Source organism: Leptodactylus fuscus, chromosome 6, assembly GCF_031893055.1.
Source record: "Leptodactylus fuscus isolate aLepFus1 chromosome 6, aLepFus1.hap2, whole genome shotgun sequence".
Lineage (NCBI taxonomy): Eukaryota > Metazoa > Chordata > Amphibia > Anura > Leptodactylidae > Leptodactylus > Leptodactylus fuscus.
In genome coordinates, this window is record NC_134270.1 from 105,126,987 (window position 1) to 105,143,299 (window position 16,313).

Genomic DNA, 16,313 nt, shown 5'->3' on the forward strand with positions numbered 1-16,313 from the left:
ACGTTTAAGCTAGTTTTCTCAGCCGAGAAGGGTTTTGTTTTGTTTATCCTGTGGCTTTGCAAAAGCAGTGTATGCTTTACATGTGAATAAAGCCTGAACTTGTGTGCAATCTAGTGTCTGTGTCCCTGTTTCCTGCACTGCTACAAGCATCTACCTGAGCGATTCCCCACAATATATAATCTATCTCCAAACAAATTAGATGGCACTCCACAAGTGAATAGTAAAGAAATGTGAGGGTTTATTGCTTGTATGGGGCAATAAACTCTCACATTTTTTACAATTCACCTGTGCAGTGCCGTCTAATTTGTTTGGATATTTTGGAGTTTAGCCTATATTCTGGACTGGCACTCTTATTTATGTCTGTGTTGTCTTTCTTTGTACATATATATATATTAATACATATATCTAAAGTCCAAAATAAAGACTGCACTAGTAATAAAGAAGAGTGCCCACCTCAGGCCTGGTTCACATCTGTGTTCGGTATTCCATTTTGGGAGTCCACATGGGGACCATCCGAACGGAATACCAAACGCATTGACAAGCGGTGAGTTTATGAAAACACAAGGACCTCATAGACTATAATGGGATCCATGTGTTTTCCACATGGTGCACACATGAGTCATGAGGAGAGGAAAGTAGTTCATAAAGTACCCCATCATACTCTATGTGGTCCATTTCTTTTCGTAAGCTCACTGCTTGAAAATGCCTTTGGTATTCCATTAGGAGGGTCCCTGTGTGGACTTCCCGAATTAAATACTGAACACAGATGTGAACCAGGCCTCAGAGTACAGGCCAATGTCTCAATAAATATATTGCAAAATAGGCGGCACTCCAAAGATATGGTGAAGTAAGTGAGGGTAGTTTATTGTCTCATTGTTCAGCAATAGAGTCTTGCATGGTGAGTGTGCATACAAGCCATTGAGGTTAAGTACTTAACTTATTGTTTTCTTTGAAATAGGTCCTGATTCTGGGTCTTTCTGGAGCTCTCCACAGGTGGTCCTTAGGTCTTAGACAACTCTTCTGATAATTCTTTCACTCCTCTGTCTGAAATCCTGCAGGAAACACCTGGTCTTTGCCTGTTCATGGTGAAATTATGTTCTTTCCACGTTGGATTATGGCCCCAGCAGTGCTCACCTTTAGAACCTTCAGCAGCCATTCTTTTAATAACCAATGCCAGTATGTTTTGCAACAATAAGGTTGCCAAGGTTTAGAGACAACAAAACACAAAGCAACCACGCATATAAAAATAAATGCGTGTATCTCCTATACTTATTATGGGCCCTACAACAACATGTCCTTACCAAAAAACCAAGGGCAACAAACAGCAAAAAAGGTAAGTATGACATCTGGTATGTAAATACTATAACGCCAATACACATAGTATGATGTTAAAACTTCACAAATTTTATTAAATCACAATATACAAAGTACAAAGAAAATTTGGACAATGTTAAGGACAAAGAATACAGATACAAAAAAGCTGGGTGCAGTGAGATGCCAGCTGAAGTAATAATCCCTGAAGGTGCTGCTGAGTTGCTACAATGCTGAAATACAGTACATATAGCTATAATACAATCTCCCATGAGACTCTATAAATGTGTGAAATCATTTCACATGTATGGTACCATATTCAATCAGGGCTAAAGCACGTGCAAAAGATACTACCAATACTTATAATGTATTACATACAATCCCATAGATAGGTATCCATTGGCCACACATGTGATGTCACTTAGTATGATTCAAGTCAAAAACTAATACATACATATAAAGCACTCATATCCATATAGGAATTTCACACATAGAAGCTTACCCATAGTAGGGATACAAAGCAGGCCAACAGGGACAGGCACCCACTATCCAGACCCCAGGTAGTGGGTGCCTGTCCCTGTTGGCCTGCTTTGTATCCCTACTATGGGTAAGCGTCTATGTGTGAAATTCCTATATGGATATGAGTGCTTTATATGTATGTATTAGTTTTTGACTTGAATCATACTAAGTGACATCACATGTGTGGCCAATGGATACCTATCTATGGGATTGTATGTAATACATTATAAGTATTGGTAGTATCTTAGCCCTGATTGAATATGGTACCATACATGTGAAATGATTTCACACATTTATAGAGTCTCATGGGAGATTGTATTATAGCTATATGTATTTCAGCATTGTAGCAACTCAGCAGCACCTTCAGGGATTATTACTTCAGCTGGCATCTCACAGCACCCAGCTTTTTTGTATCTGTATTCTTTGTCCTTAACATTGTCCAAATTTTCTTTGTACTTTGTATATTGTGATTCAAGGTTTAGAGACAGCCCACTGCCTTTACTCATCATGAGATGCTTCTTCTCCATGGCTTTTTGCACCTCTCTTTCTTCATGTTTTCAGTACTCTTTCCTTGTGTTATTTCTCATTATTACACATAACTTAATTTATGGACAATGTGAAAAGGTGAAAGACAGAGTGCTGGAATCACGCTATATCAGCCCCAGGTTTCTGACATATGCTTGGTCCAGGGCGGGTCTGGAGTAGGTTTCAGCCCAGGTGTGGTTCCTGAGGCTCATTATTGGCCCATAAAAGGCTGAAGAGTGATCCAGAGAGTGAGTCTAGTGAGACTGTATTGTGCTTATTGGTTTGTTTGTGTGGCTGTTAGTAAGCCACATGTATAGTTAGTTTGTTATTACTGTTTAGTTAGTTGCTCAGACGAGCAGGATCTTGTTTCTTATTGTTTTGCCTGAAGTTAAGGTTGTATTTTATTTTGCTCATTTTGTGCCTGAAGTCAAGGTTAATTTATTTTCCTGTTTCTTTCCTAAATAAACCAGTTTCCGGCATATTTTGTGTCCTTGTCTTTGACTGGTTGGGTCAGCACCACTACTGCTACCAAGCTACCTTCCCCACAACTTCTATAGTTTACTTTGCCTGCCTGTGTAGATTGGTTGGTTTGTTACTCATATCTAATGAGAATTTCATGTCAATAGTACTTTTATAAATGTATTTACTTTATTTCTTTAACTTGTACATACAGTATATATATATATATATATATATATATATATATATATATATAATGAATATCTATATATGAATGTGACTGTCTATTTAGGATATCAAAAATTATAGGTCTGTAACTATAGGAGATAATTTCCTGCTTTGTATGTTCCTCAGATTTTGGTCTTTGGTTGCTTTCAGGTTCTAGAGAGCTAAAACAGGTCTGAAATCTTTCCAAGCTTCCAATCTACATGCCATATCGGGTGCAGATTAGTCCAGTATTTTGGCCGTTCTAGAACAGACATTGGAAATATATATATCAAAAACTATACATCTGTAGCTATAGAGGATAATTTCCTGTTCTGCATGTTCCTCAGTTTTGCTTCTTGGCTGATTTTAGCTCTGATTTATTAGGGCAGGGCTATGATCTGTACATAAAATGCAGCGTTTACACTTGCACCACTATCCGCCCTTTGGGTTTCCGTCCTAATCCCTGGAAAAACTCTAGAGGGGTGGCTTCATTTGAATGGGTTTTTAAAGAAAACCGCTGGTGTCCGAATGCAGCCTCACCGCAGGGAAACCGTTTTTTTTTTTTGCACAGATACAAAGTCCTGCATGTCCGATTTTGTGACCGTGCAATAAAAACGGTTTCACTGCGGAGAGGCTGCATACAGACACTGCTGGTTTACTTTAAATACCCGTTCAAATGAATGGGTTTTAAAACTGACCGTCGTGCACTTGGCCCCTCCTCCCTCCCCCCTGAGAGCAGCAGATACATCACTTGACTTATGACCAGATAAGTCAAGGGATGTGTCAAAAAGAAATGAATAAAGTAAGATAGTGGACAAACAAAGCAGTTTTGCTGAAGCAGTGTATTTAGGAAAAGTCTTACATCCACACTAACAAGCAGTATAGATAGGATCCTTGTGATGGGACAACCCCTTTAAATCAGGCACCTCACTGATCAAAGAAGCCATAAACCCAGAGAACCTTCCTGTGAACTGATATATATATATATATATATATATATATATATGTTTTTTTTTAAACTGTTTATTTACATGTTCTGTTTTCCATCTATTTTGCATCTAACACTCCATTCCTGTATAAATATGCCTGCCTTCAGAAATTGTGTTATACTAACCTGATGAAGGGACCTTTATAGTAGTCCCTAAAGCTCAAAATATGTCATCAAAATTTTTTAAGTTAGCCATTAAAAAAGGTATCAACTACTGAGGACTTCTCTCAAAAAATTTTTTCATTTCATTTTCCTCTGTGTGAATGTACCCTAAGGGCTCGTTCTCACGATGTAACGCAACGCTCATTCTGACACGTAAACACGTGTCAGAGTCAGCGCTTCAAAACAGAATCCCATTGACTTCAATGAGTTCCGTTTAACGTGCGTAACACATTGAAATCAATAGGGAAAAAAGCAGCCCATTCATTTCAATGGGGAGCGCTCGTATGCCGGCTCCCATTGAAATGAATGGGATCTGCTTTGTACGCGCTGATTCTGAACGTGTTTTACGTTCAGAATCAGCTCAGCGTATACTTAGTGTGAATGCACCCTTAGTCCTACATGGACAGCAAGGCCTCAGATACATTTACTGAGGCAATGAGACTTAAAGTTTATTGAGACTGCCTAATATGGCTATATTATATAGACTGTATATGGCTATGAATTACATCCTGACCATGGCTTTAATGACCCAAACTAGCTGCATCACTCAGTCAAAATGGGATTTGTGGCTGTAATATGATCATTCTAATCTGACAACATTACAGCCATCTGAATAAGCTCTTAGGGTGGAAGGCTTTGAGATTATAGCTTTCATTTGTACTGTTCCACTTTTTTTCTATTATTAAACACAAGAAGGAATCAATGGCAAGTGGTTAAAGAATGAAGATGCTGAACAGGTGACTGTGGCTTCTTTCTAAGAATCAGTAAAGGTGACCATAAACTCATCTGCTATCTGACCCTAAATGCCCTTCATCCTTCTATCTGTGATACAAAATCTATTGTTCCCAAGTAATTCTCAGTCACTACTAATAATAATACGATCATAACATATATTAAGGAAATGTAATTCTCTGTATCACATTCATTTTTTTGCCCATATAGAAGTTGTGCATGATCTGATCCCAGTACATTGCTGTCTCCATGCTCTATTATGGGTATACAACTGTTATGATCATAAAACGTGTAATTGATGGATTTTTTTTCAGCGCTGAAATTCAGCGCCATTTTCCTCCGTGTGAGTGGACACTGAAAAAAAGCCTCCCATTGATTTCAATGGGTTCTGCTAGCTTTTTTTCCCCCACTAGTGGAAAATTCCGCTAGTGGAAAAAAAAGCTAGTGACACCCATCGAAGTCACTGGGAGGCTATTTTTTCAGCGCTGAAAATTCAGCGACAAATAAAGCGCTATTTTCTTCCGTGTGAATGGACCCTAACTCTTACTTGTAACTTAAATTACCAGTAGGGTGTTACCAATTGGGAGGGGTCTCTACACACTCTTCAGCCAGGGCCATCAGTGTCAGACTTTGTAGGGACACACTCCTTTGACCAAAAATATGGTAATACATTATTGCCAATTTATCAATAAATGCCCGGGGAATATTGCAGAGGAACAGACCACAGAGTTATGAGGAAAGATGATCTAGAATTATTTCACGGGCAATGCAAACACTGCCTGAGTCAGATATGTCAGGAGGGGTGACAGGTCTTCTTTCACTCCGAACTGCATAGGATAACTTAGCTAAACTAGGGCAGAATATGCAGAATTTTTATTTTTTTAAAGTCTTCTAAAAGTGTCATGGAAACCATGGTGAAATTGTATAATACCTGAACCTCAAGTCACATCCCACAAATACAAGCAGTCATAATGTAGGCGCCCAATGCGCTATATTATCTGACACAATTGCACCAATATTTATTGTACAATTATTGACAGATGGACATAACTTTTCTGTCATTCATTTTTTCTTCCCTTCCACCAGTTACTTCTCTCTTTACATGACTTTTATGTCTTCACACCTTAGCCCCTTTCACTGCACCCCAGACCAGTTTTTGGAATGAACTCATTGATTCCCTTCCCCAATCTCTCCATGTAATAATATCCTGAGGTGCTTGAAGCGGCTTCCATCCTGCCCTTGGGTGGAAACCACTATACTATGCCCCTTCCCACTCCTCAGAATGACTAGCACACGTGAGCCCCCCCAAAGCCTCAGGTAGAGGTTCCAGATGTCAGTCCATGGAGCCCTCACCGTCTGATATTGTATGTGTGTGTAATGAGAGTCTCCTCTCCTCCCCTCCAGCCCAGGTCTGAGCCTGCTGCTTCCTCCTCTCCTATTGTCTGTATAGCATCAGCAGCACAGTGAGTTAATGCAGAATTCCAGCCCTGCTCTCTGCAGCCAGCACCCCCTCCCTCCCTGTGTCTGTGCGCCCCTCCGAAGCATCGATGTGATTATCCCCCTCTCCCTCCTCGGTCAGGGCTTTGCAGCTGTCTCTGTTTTTGGGAAGGAGGTATCACCAACACCAGCCCGAGGAGCAAGGAGACTCCAGACACCGCACTGCAAAGCAAGGTGCAGCCGGGCTAGGTAAGTCCCTTCATCCCTTTAAGCCCATTACCCCTTCTATCACCTGAGAGGTTGTGCTCTCATGGGGGACCCTCCAGTCCCTTCCCCTGTCAGGCCTGCCGTACTGTGGGATGCTCTGCTGTCATGCAGTCTGCACCAAGTGCCCTGTTGCTATGTACTGGTGCAGGGATGCGTGGTGCAGTGTGTGAGAAGCTCTGCAGCACTGAGACCCCAACTATATGCGAACTTCTGGGACCAAGTGTCACCCCATACACTTACACACCACCAATCACCCCTATAGCATCCCCTATAGGAGATGCTCGGAGATTGCTTAGACTGTTTTCCATACAGCACATATGTAGGATTGGCAACCTGTGGCTTTGCAGTAGGTGGGGAACTACAAGTTACAGCAAGTCCTACCAAATGGGGAAGCCACAGGTTGCTAATGTGTATGGCATGTTGCAGGGGAGTGTGTATGTCTGTGCTTGACAAGTGTGGTGTGTACTATGCGCTATGCTGCCATTTACTACATGGACACATTGTTGCAATAGATGTCTGCTTATGTCATGTACTGCATTATGTGTCCTATATGTGTTATATGTCTTATTGTGTGTGTTATGGGGCTTTATGTGTCTTATGTGTGTTATGGGGCTTGTTTCTAGCTATGAGGCTGTACCTATACAGCAGGTGATGTGCTGCAGACTGTATGGATGTGCTGCAGACAGGAGCCTATGGAATGTCACAGCAATCCTACAAAGGCCACTCACAGTACAGTGTACCTGGTGTGCTGTCTGTCTGTCTAAGACTTAATTATTACCGACATCATTATAGCAATGGATTGACCCCATCCCATGTAAACATTGACCATTATGCTGTAAGGAGGAGGGGGAGGGAGTCTGCTGTAGCATGATACATAAGTGACATCACATAGTGACAGGGGGTTTGTTGCTGTGTGTGTGAGGTAGGTAGATGTACATACTTGTGCTTGTTTACATGTATAGAGATGGTTCATCAAAGCCATAAGAGCTTACACTCTAATAAATTGGGTAGCTTGCTAGATGCACCTTGGTATTGGCATCGTCAGTCTAGTACAGGGATAGGGAACCTTCGGCTCTCCAGCTGCTGTGAAACTACAACTCCCAGCATGCTCCATTCACTTCCATGGGAGTTCCAAGAAAAGCAGAGCAAGTATACATGCTGGGAGTTGTAGTTTTGCAACAGCTGGAGAGCCGTACGTTCCCTACCCCTGGTCTAGTACATGTTGTTTTAACCTTTTGGAGTAACCAGTGTTGCCTGTAAGATCAGATAGACCAAGCACTTAAAGGGACACTAAGCCTACTGTGTAGTTTAACTTGTGTGAATGCAGTACATTGCCTCCTGTTATTAGACTTGTATGAGGCTGTTGTAGTGTCCTTCAATGGGACAGGATAAACATGAAGTCAAAAAAACTTCCTAACCCCCCCCCCCCATCACTACTTCATGTGACATATCACCAGTGGTGAGAACTTCAGAGGTTTAGTGGCCCTTTAAGGAATGACTCTTGATGTAAATGGCGCGCAATCTGATCTGTTCTAAAAAACAAAGGAGGCGGATGTACTTTATGTGAATAAAGAAGAAATGGTGGGTTGTTACATTAGGTAGACTAAATGATTTAGTATTGGCGGTTATTATTGGGCAGGGTATCCTATAGAAAATCAAACAACTTTATGGAAGAAATTGGAGTTATATTGATGGAGAAAGCAAAGTAAGAACATACCTAATATTTGTAAATCCAGACGCAGGTCTACATGGCGGTTATAGTACTGCTTATTGATGAGGATCACGTTTCCCATGATTCCTTGAGCTACAGTACAATTTCCTATCTAGGTAACATCCATATGACTCTTCATCCTAAAATCCCTCACTGTTAAACAGAATGGCTGACTGTATGGACTTGTGACACAGAGCCAAAGAAAGAAGGCAGACAAATCAAGGAAAGAAAGCTGGTGTCACACTTTATAACATGCAGCACCACCAGTCCGCTCCATTACTTCAGTATCTTCATGTTTATGATTTTGCTGCAATTTAAGAAGCTCTATTAGTTTGTAAAATGAGAGAAATTGAGACTTTCATGACTTGGACAGGACTATGTAATGAAAACTGACACTTGATTAAGTTTCCTCATGTTCTTTACAGACATTATCCCATTTTGGATGCAACATCTTCCAATCTAGCTCCTTATTATGATGTGAGACATATCAATCTCTAAAAATAAAATATACAACTCTCACCGGATCTTCTGGACTCAGAGGAAAACTTCCTTGTGTGCGGCTGGCACTTTCTCATAAAGATGTCTGCCAGCGCCAGCACAATAGAGCCAGAGTACCGGCCGGCAATCTGTCTCTATTGCACAGGTGTAGGAAGCCAGTAGACGTCAAGTAGAGTATCACTTCCTTCTGGGCAGCCGGCTCCTTCTCCTCTTGAAGTCTGCCTAAAGAAAGTGAGATTCCGCGTCCAGAAGAACCGGACACGAAGACAGGTAAGTATGATAGGGTGGGAGAGGGAATAGTATTGGTGATGTTCCATTTCCAGTAGTATTGGTGATGTTCCGGCAAGCTGGGTAAATGTACATTTTTGGTAAGGTAAGTTAGAAGTTAGGCGCGTGGAGGGTGTTTAGTTTAGGGTAAAATTATTATTTTATCCCAAACAACCCCTTTAACATCTCATTTATGAGGATTGGAGGGCCTGCTACTCAAAAAAGACCTTTTACATGGGGCTTTAGCCTTAAAAGGACTTGTTGCTAAGTACCAAATGCTGAACTACATACATCATTTTAATCTCACTGTGACTCTGGCCAATTTAGTGTATATTGTTTTAGAATACATCTACCTGTTCTAAATACATGGCTTCTGGAAAGTTATGTGTGAATTAGCTCTGATTCTCCAAGTGGGCGGTAACCTTTTCTTGTCTCAGAGAACTATAAATGGTTACTGCCCACATGGAGCCGGGAACTCAATCTTCAACCTCTGCTGCGCAGATGTCAGAGGCACCTCCGGCCTGTGCTAGTGCTGACAGAGTCTTAAAGCAGAGGAGGAGCCATCCCTGCAGAAGGCAAGTCTAGACAGGAAGATAGGTAAGTATGATGGGGTGGAGTGGTGGGCTGAGTTAGTTAGTTGGGAGGGTATAGTACTGGGCAGGATAGCCAGGAAAATAGGGAGGGGGTGTGAGGGAGGGATAGAGGGAGAAGGAGGGAAAGAGGGAGGTAGTGTGAGTCAGCCTACAACTGCCATGATGCATTCATTAGCTAAGACATCAGGATGCTACACCTCATAAACAAATGCAGAAGATGCCAGTAGCTCCCAGATAAACCCAGAAATCACTCAAGACAATGCTAAAGGTATTTGGGTGCACTTATTAACCCATTAATAGCACTAACAGACCTTTTTAAAAAAAAAAAAAAAAATTGCTCAGAAAACTCAGAAAAGGTTTTTTTTTTTTTTTTTTTTTAAAAAAGGTCTGTTAGTGCTATTAATGGGTTAATAAGTGCACCCAAATACCTTTAGCATTGTCTTGAGTGATTTCTGCCTTTATCTGGGAGCTATCCATGTACTATCCATGTACTTTAACTTCTAAAATTGACTTAATTTGCAGAAGAACCTTTTATGAGTCTTGGGTTCCAGGGCCTAAGTGCAGCTGTAATCTATGAAACTATGCAGCTCCTATTGCAAATAGAGATACACCTATTTAGAAATTTGGGATGAATGGAACTCTCTACTTTCCTACTTCGAAAAGCTCAGGGTAAATATTCAGCCAGTAGGCAAATTACATTTCCAATTAAAGATGTTGCCATGTCTAAATGTTTAATGGCAATATCTAATGTCTAATTGACATTGTGGAAGGGATTTATCAATTGTGTTGATAGAATGCAAATATTTTGGAGTCCATGAAAATGGCTCAAATTGCAATCAATGTATCAAGAGGCGAATGTGGTTTAATGCATCTGATATAATTCTCTCTCTAACTACTCTTACTCATGATGGCCCTGCCCAAAATACATTATATTAAATAAACATGAGTCCTGCCATGTGCAACATATTTTATATCATCTAATACTAGGTTCATACTAGCGTTCGGGGAGTCCGTCCCCCAATCCTCTTAAAATATGCGGAGAGACAAGTCCTGTAAGCAGGACTTTTCTCTCCACCGATTTTGGGTGGAAACCGGACAGACCCCATTATAGGTTTTCATGCGTAGTTGCTTGTTAAGTGGATAGAGTTTCCGTTTTTGTGTCCCTAATGTAACTCACTCTCCTTTGCGTTTTAAATACTCATCAGTTTCTGCTTTATTTTTTAAGATCTCTGTTATCTTTTAGGTTTACATTTATCTCTCAGCCAGTACAATAAGTTGCAGTCTGCCCTCGCCCCTATTCACGGCTGATAATGTTCTGCAATTCTGCCATGAGTAACTACATAATTTGCAAATGAACACCTGAGAAAAGCCCAAGTGATCGTAATATAGGTGATCCAAGAACACTGGACTTTAAATACAGGGCAAATACATGCAGCTAAGCAGATAAAACACAAGAAAAAAAAACAATCTTTGAACACAGTCAGTATAGCTGCTTGCTGTCTGTGAATAATATCCCGTCTGTAACCATAGAGCCAGAAGTAGATACAAGTGCATAGAAGACTTTTATTAAATTGTAAGCCGTGAGATTTCCTGGATACTGTCTTTTGCACACAGTAACATTTTGCAGACATGTCTGTGCAGACTGTGAGCAGAATCAACCCCTCCCCTCCAGAGAAAGAGGGAAAAACACTGCCCTCTACAGTCTCCTAGGTAAGCAAGATGGAATGGAATATATCTAGGGACAGACTTCCTTAGTAACAACAGACTGAACAGCAAATTAGGTAGAAGGGAGAAACTTAGTGGCAGGAACTTTGGAGAGGTTTTTCAGGCAGAAAGCAGCCACACTTTAATTAAAGTACATTACATCACAGGCGGAAATTTATTAGTTTTTTTGAGCCTGTGTGTGGAATTTGTGCCAAATTTATTAAACGTCGCACAATGCATAGTAAATTAGATGAAAGTTGCAGTTGATAAATCTGAAGTGCAGGCAGCTAGAAAGGTTAAAGAGGGCCTTTCACCTCCTGGGGCATATGCGGTGTAATACACCGCCAGAAAGCTGACAGTGCACTGAATTCAGCACACTATTGGCTTTCTCGTTCTGTGCCCCTGGTGAAGAGCTATTGGTACCGGTACCGTAGCTCTTCAGTGTTAGAAGGGTGCTTCTGACAGGCAGTTAGGAACCCCCTTCCTCACAGCAGTGTTTATTGCACTGTACTGTGAGAGGGGGTGTTGCTTACCGCCCATCGATGATGCTGGGAACGCCCCCCAGTACTTATCTATGGATGAGTACAATCAGGATGGGAAGGAGGCATTCCTCACCACTCTCACAGTACAGCGCAATAGATGCTACTGTGAGGAAGGGCGTTCCTGTGTGACTGTCAGAAATGCCCTTCTGACAGTGAAGAGCTTTGGTACCGGCACCGATAGCTCTTCACAGGGGCACAGAACGTGAAAGCCGAATTCAGTGCACTGTTGGCTTTCTAGCAGTGTACTGTATAAAGCTGCATGTGCCCCAGGAGGTGAACGGTCCTCTTTAACTACACCAGCTTTCCCACTCACTTTTGAAAAGTGAAGTGATTTGTGTAGAACTCAAAAAAGTTGCAACATTTTTGTGCAATTGAACTAAAAGTGTTGCAAATCGTGCCCAGCCACACAGCATTTTTAGTTGCGTTTTGCTGTGTTGGGATTAGACAGTTTTTTACACCTAGAAGTCATAGTTTATTGAGAACGAGGCGGGGATTAAGATAAAGCAGTTTGCACCAGAATTGTGCCAAAATTCTGGTACAAATTTCTAACTCAAAGTGAGTCAACTAATAGATGATATAAAGTAGACAGCCTAAGGGCCAGTTCACACAGAGCTAACGAGCTCGCATTCTGGCACGTATACACGTGTCAGAATGTGAGCACTCAAAACAGATCCCATTCATTTCAATGGGTCGTTACGGGCGGATAACGCGCGTGATTTTGCAAAATATACGCCCGTAACGACCCATTGAAATTAATGGGATCTGTTTTGAGTGCTCACATTCTGACATGTGTATACGTGCCAGAATGCGCGCCCATAAACTCCGTGTGAACTGGCCCTAAAGATGCACCAGATTTATCATCAGCCACATTAGTAAATCTGGTGCAGTTTAGGATTGTCTAATATAAGTAAGATGTCTTAGATGAAAAGATGGAGTTGATCAGCATCAAAATGCACTTGTTTGGCTTTGGCCTAATACAGAGCATATGCAGAAGGAATCATCTCTTGTTCTCCTGGCATGTACTTTCATTGTTGTCACAGCCCTGATTACACAGACTGATATGTTGCTGGCAAGCAGTCATTTCTATGTCCCACTGAAAGCAAACGATCACCCGATCCAGCAAAGTCATTAATCGGGAGATCGGCGGTATCATTAGACCGATTAATTATCAGAAAGATAATTTACTAATCCTATTAGACAGGATTAGTAAATCTGCCCCTCTGTGGGCTGGAATATTAACATTAACAGTGCTGACCCCATATCTGTAGGACAGTAGGGCTAACCACTGAGCTGCCAAAAATCCTATTCGAAGGCCCATGCAACTTTGTCACATGTTTTATTAGAATATGCTCGTTTACATTTTCTATTGTCTTGTTCTATAAATATTTACATATAACTGAGGACTGGAACTGATAATCGGAATTGATTGATAAAGGTAAACATATACTGGATCCAGGAGGCATCATTACACTCATGTTGTCATGGAGCTCGGGTCATTAAGTCTCGATAATGTCATTGACTCCTCTGTTTTGCATACACCATAAATTCAAGGAACCTCTGTTATCTTAATATAGAACCTGGCCAATGACAGTTCTGTCTGACAGCATGGCTCAAGTGTAGCCAAATTCTCAGTCCAAGCTGGGTGTATATGATTAGAGAGCTGCTGGCAGGGGCTGTGTTCAGACCATGTGCTCAGTGACATTTTATTTTATGGCTCAGCAGGTTCTCAGGTGAGATGTTTTTATTGCTCTGCTGTTCCATTTTTAATGCATTAGAGTCTGAGCTCCGTATAGTGACAGGATCACCTTCTGGTGCTGCCTGGTAGGTCAAATCTGAAACTTCTGCCATAATACCATGGCTGCAGCTTAATGGTCTCTGTCTGAACTTGTATTCTTTTGTGCCACAGGTCTCTGTTAACAAATGGATTTCCCTCTGCCGGACTTGCCCTTTGAGGCCGCCTTTCTGCGAGAGTTCTTAAGAAATTCATCTCTGAATGGAAGTTTCTTCAATGGAACAGGAGACAGATTCCTACCACTGGGCATCCAGGTCACCATAGTTGTGGTGTATCTCATTGTCTGTGTGGTGGGCCTTGTGGGCAACTGTGCGGTGATGTACGTCATTATTAGGTAAGACAAATTCTGCTTGTCTAGAACTGTATAGGATTCTAATTTGTATAATTATTATTCAAGTACTAATGCATGTTCGGCCAAGCTGAAGTAACTACACATGGTTTACCACTAATTTCCATGTTGCACGTGTTCTTGCAAACTTGCCAAATATGGCTTATACAGGTGCAGCCTGGAAACTAACAGTAAACCATGTGTGGCTACTGCGGTTTGGAGACAAACATATATAAAATGGTGGTAATAGAATAGAAATTGGGTAGGACTTCAGCATCAACTTCCCCTTAGAATTCTGCTCTTCTTGTGTCTCGCTCCTCCAGCTTTTCACCATGGCTTTCACTCACTGATTAGGCCTAGATAAATGGGACCAATAAGTAGAGTGGTTTGAGATACGGACTCTGCAACTAAATCAGCTATGGAATCTGTGGCAAGATCAAGCAGGGCATTTTTTTTATTATCCTGCTTTGATATCTGCCTCCCACATGGACATCAAGATCAGCATGAAATTCCACAGAGTGGACAAAGTGATCATGAGAACTGCGATCCCTGAGTGTAAAATGTGACGCTAATGCTGATGCTTTACCACTGCTCCATTAAATGGTCACTAACTTTTCAGACAACTTAATCACATGTAATAGAACATGTGATTCTGGACCAAAATGTAATAAGCGTTAATTAAAAATGTTGCTGCTTTTTGCCTGAAAACTACTCTAAAGTTCCTGCCCTTAGGTGTATATAGCTAATTTACAGTTCATTCTCTGTTGCTAGGCTAGTTTTGTCTCCATAGATGCAAGATGGGTCACAGTGATTACAAAGAGTTGGGGACCCCCCCTGTCGCGGTGCTGAGGCGTGAGCTTTGTTCCCTTCAGAAGGGTGTGTTTCAGTTTATTTGGAATGCTAGACTCCACCGTATTCCCAGATCTGTGATGCTTGAGGGCAAGGGAGAGAGGGGACTTGCTGTTCCGCATTCACTACACTGTTATTGGGCATCTCCGGATTATCCCATTTTGGACAGTGCCCCAGGCCTACGCCAATTGAGTCGAGGTAGAAAAACTTTGGTTGGCTCCTGTCCACCCCAATGCTCTTCTGTGGTCTTGCTCCCCCCCCCCCCCCTCGCTTGCCACTCCGCTCTTCGGTTCCATCAAGTTCACAAGGGAAATTTGGACCGTGTGGTCTAAACAGTTTCCGTTAGCCTCCCGTTCATCCTCCATGATCTCATTTCTCTACAATCCCCTCCTCCCGGGAAGGGGACTTTCCTCTGCTATGGTGCACCCTTAGGGCAGGTGTAACCTGTTTCACATTGCTGATTTGGTCGACTCCTTGTCCTTGCTCTTTGAATACTTTACTTTTGCCTTGGGTATGCTGGCCACTGAGTGGTTGCATTATCAACAAATATCTTATTTTGTTAGAGCGCAGTTGGGTTCCACGCGGGTCTCTCCCCCCTCTCCATCTCCACTTTTTATAGGCTCCTGTCATTTTCAGAGGTGTCTTCCCATACATCTCATAGATATATGTCCAGGTGGGAGGAGGCTCTGGGATGTTGGGTCTCACCTGATCAATGGCAAATCATCTGGTCCTGGGCTGCTAAGTCCTCCTCTTGCATTACTTTTCGAGAAACTCTGTATAAAATCCTTATGTACTGGTATCATGCGCCTGCACTGCTACACTAAACTTAACCCTACCATTTTCCCCTTGTGCTGGCATTGTCAGTCCTCGTTGGGAACAGTGTATCACCCTTTCTGGGATTGTCCTCTTCTCTGTCCTTTTTGGGAGGAGGTACAACTCCTTACAGAGGGTCTTTATGTGCAGGGAGTACCATTGGATTCCATGGTCTATCTGCTTAACCTCCCTCTCGCCTGTTTTTGTACTTATGTACTGTGGCGAAAACTCTCATTGCCCGTCATTGGAAGGATGTGCTTCCGTCCACAAGGTCTGAATTCGCATGAAGGATGTTCGTAGTCTTGAATTCATGACAGCCACATTGAAACATGGTGGAGGCCTTCCACTCTATTTGGTCATTCTGGGATGCTTACTGTATTATTCATGGTTTTTGATTTTGTTTTTCTTGTATTTCCCCTATCCCTCTTCCCCCTTCCCTTCCCCCCTTTGTCTTATGTCTTTGTCTATTGTCTATTCCTCTCCCCATTGCATTAGGTGCTCTGTATTGTTCTATGTTGTAATGGATGTTTTGCAGCATGTTGTTGCTGTTCCTTATGTTATTTACTCTATTATGTAATATTTTATAAAAATTTACAGTTTAAGGCTGCC

At 41.8% G+C, this 16,313-nt stretch overlaps 1 protein-coding gene across 1 annotated transcript in view; it reads left to right on the forward strand.

The window, feature by feature from the left end:
• The first annotated feature begins 6,412 nt into the window (after positions 1 to 6,412).
• OPRL1 (opioid related nociceptin receptor 1) overlaps positions 6,413 to 16,313 on the forward strand; it is a 64,607-nt gene continuing 54,706 nt past the window's right edge. Inside the window, exons 1-2 of the mRNA XM_075276976.1 lie at positions 6,413 to 6,589; positions 13,829 to 14,048. Of these exons, the coding sequence (XP_075133077.1) occupies positions 13,843 to 14,048 (206 nt within the window). The 5' untranslated portion in view covers positions 6,413 to 6,589; positions 13,829 to 13,842. The remainder of the gene's footprint in view (positions 6,590 to 13,828; positions 14,049 to 16,313) is intronic.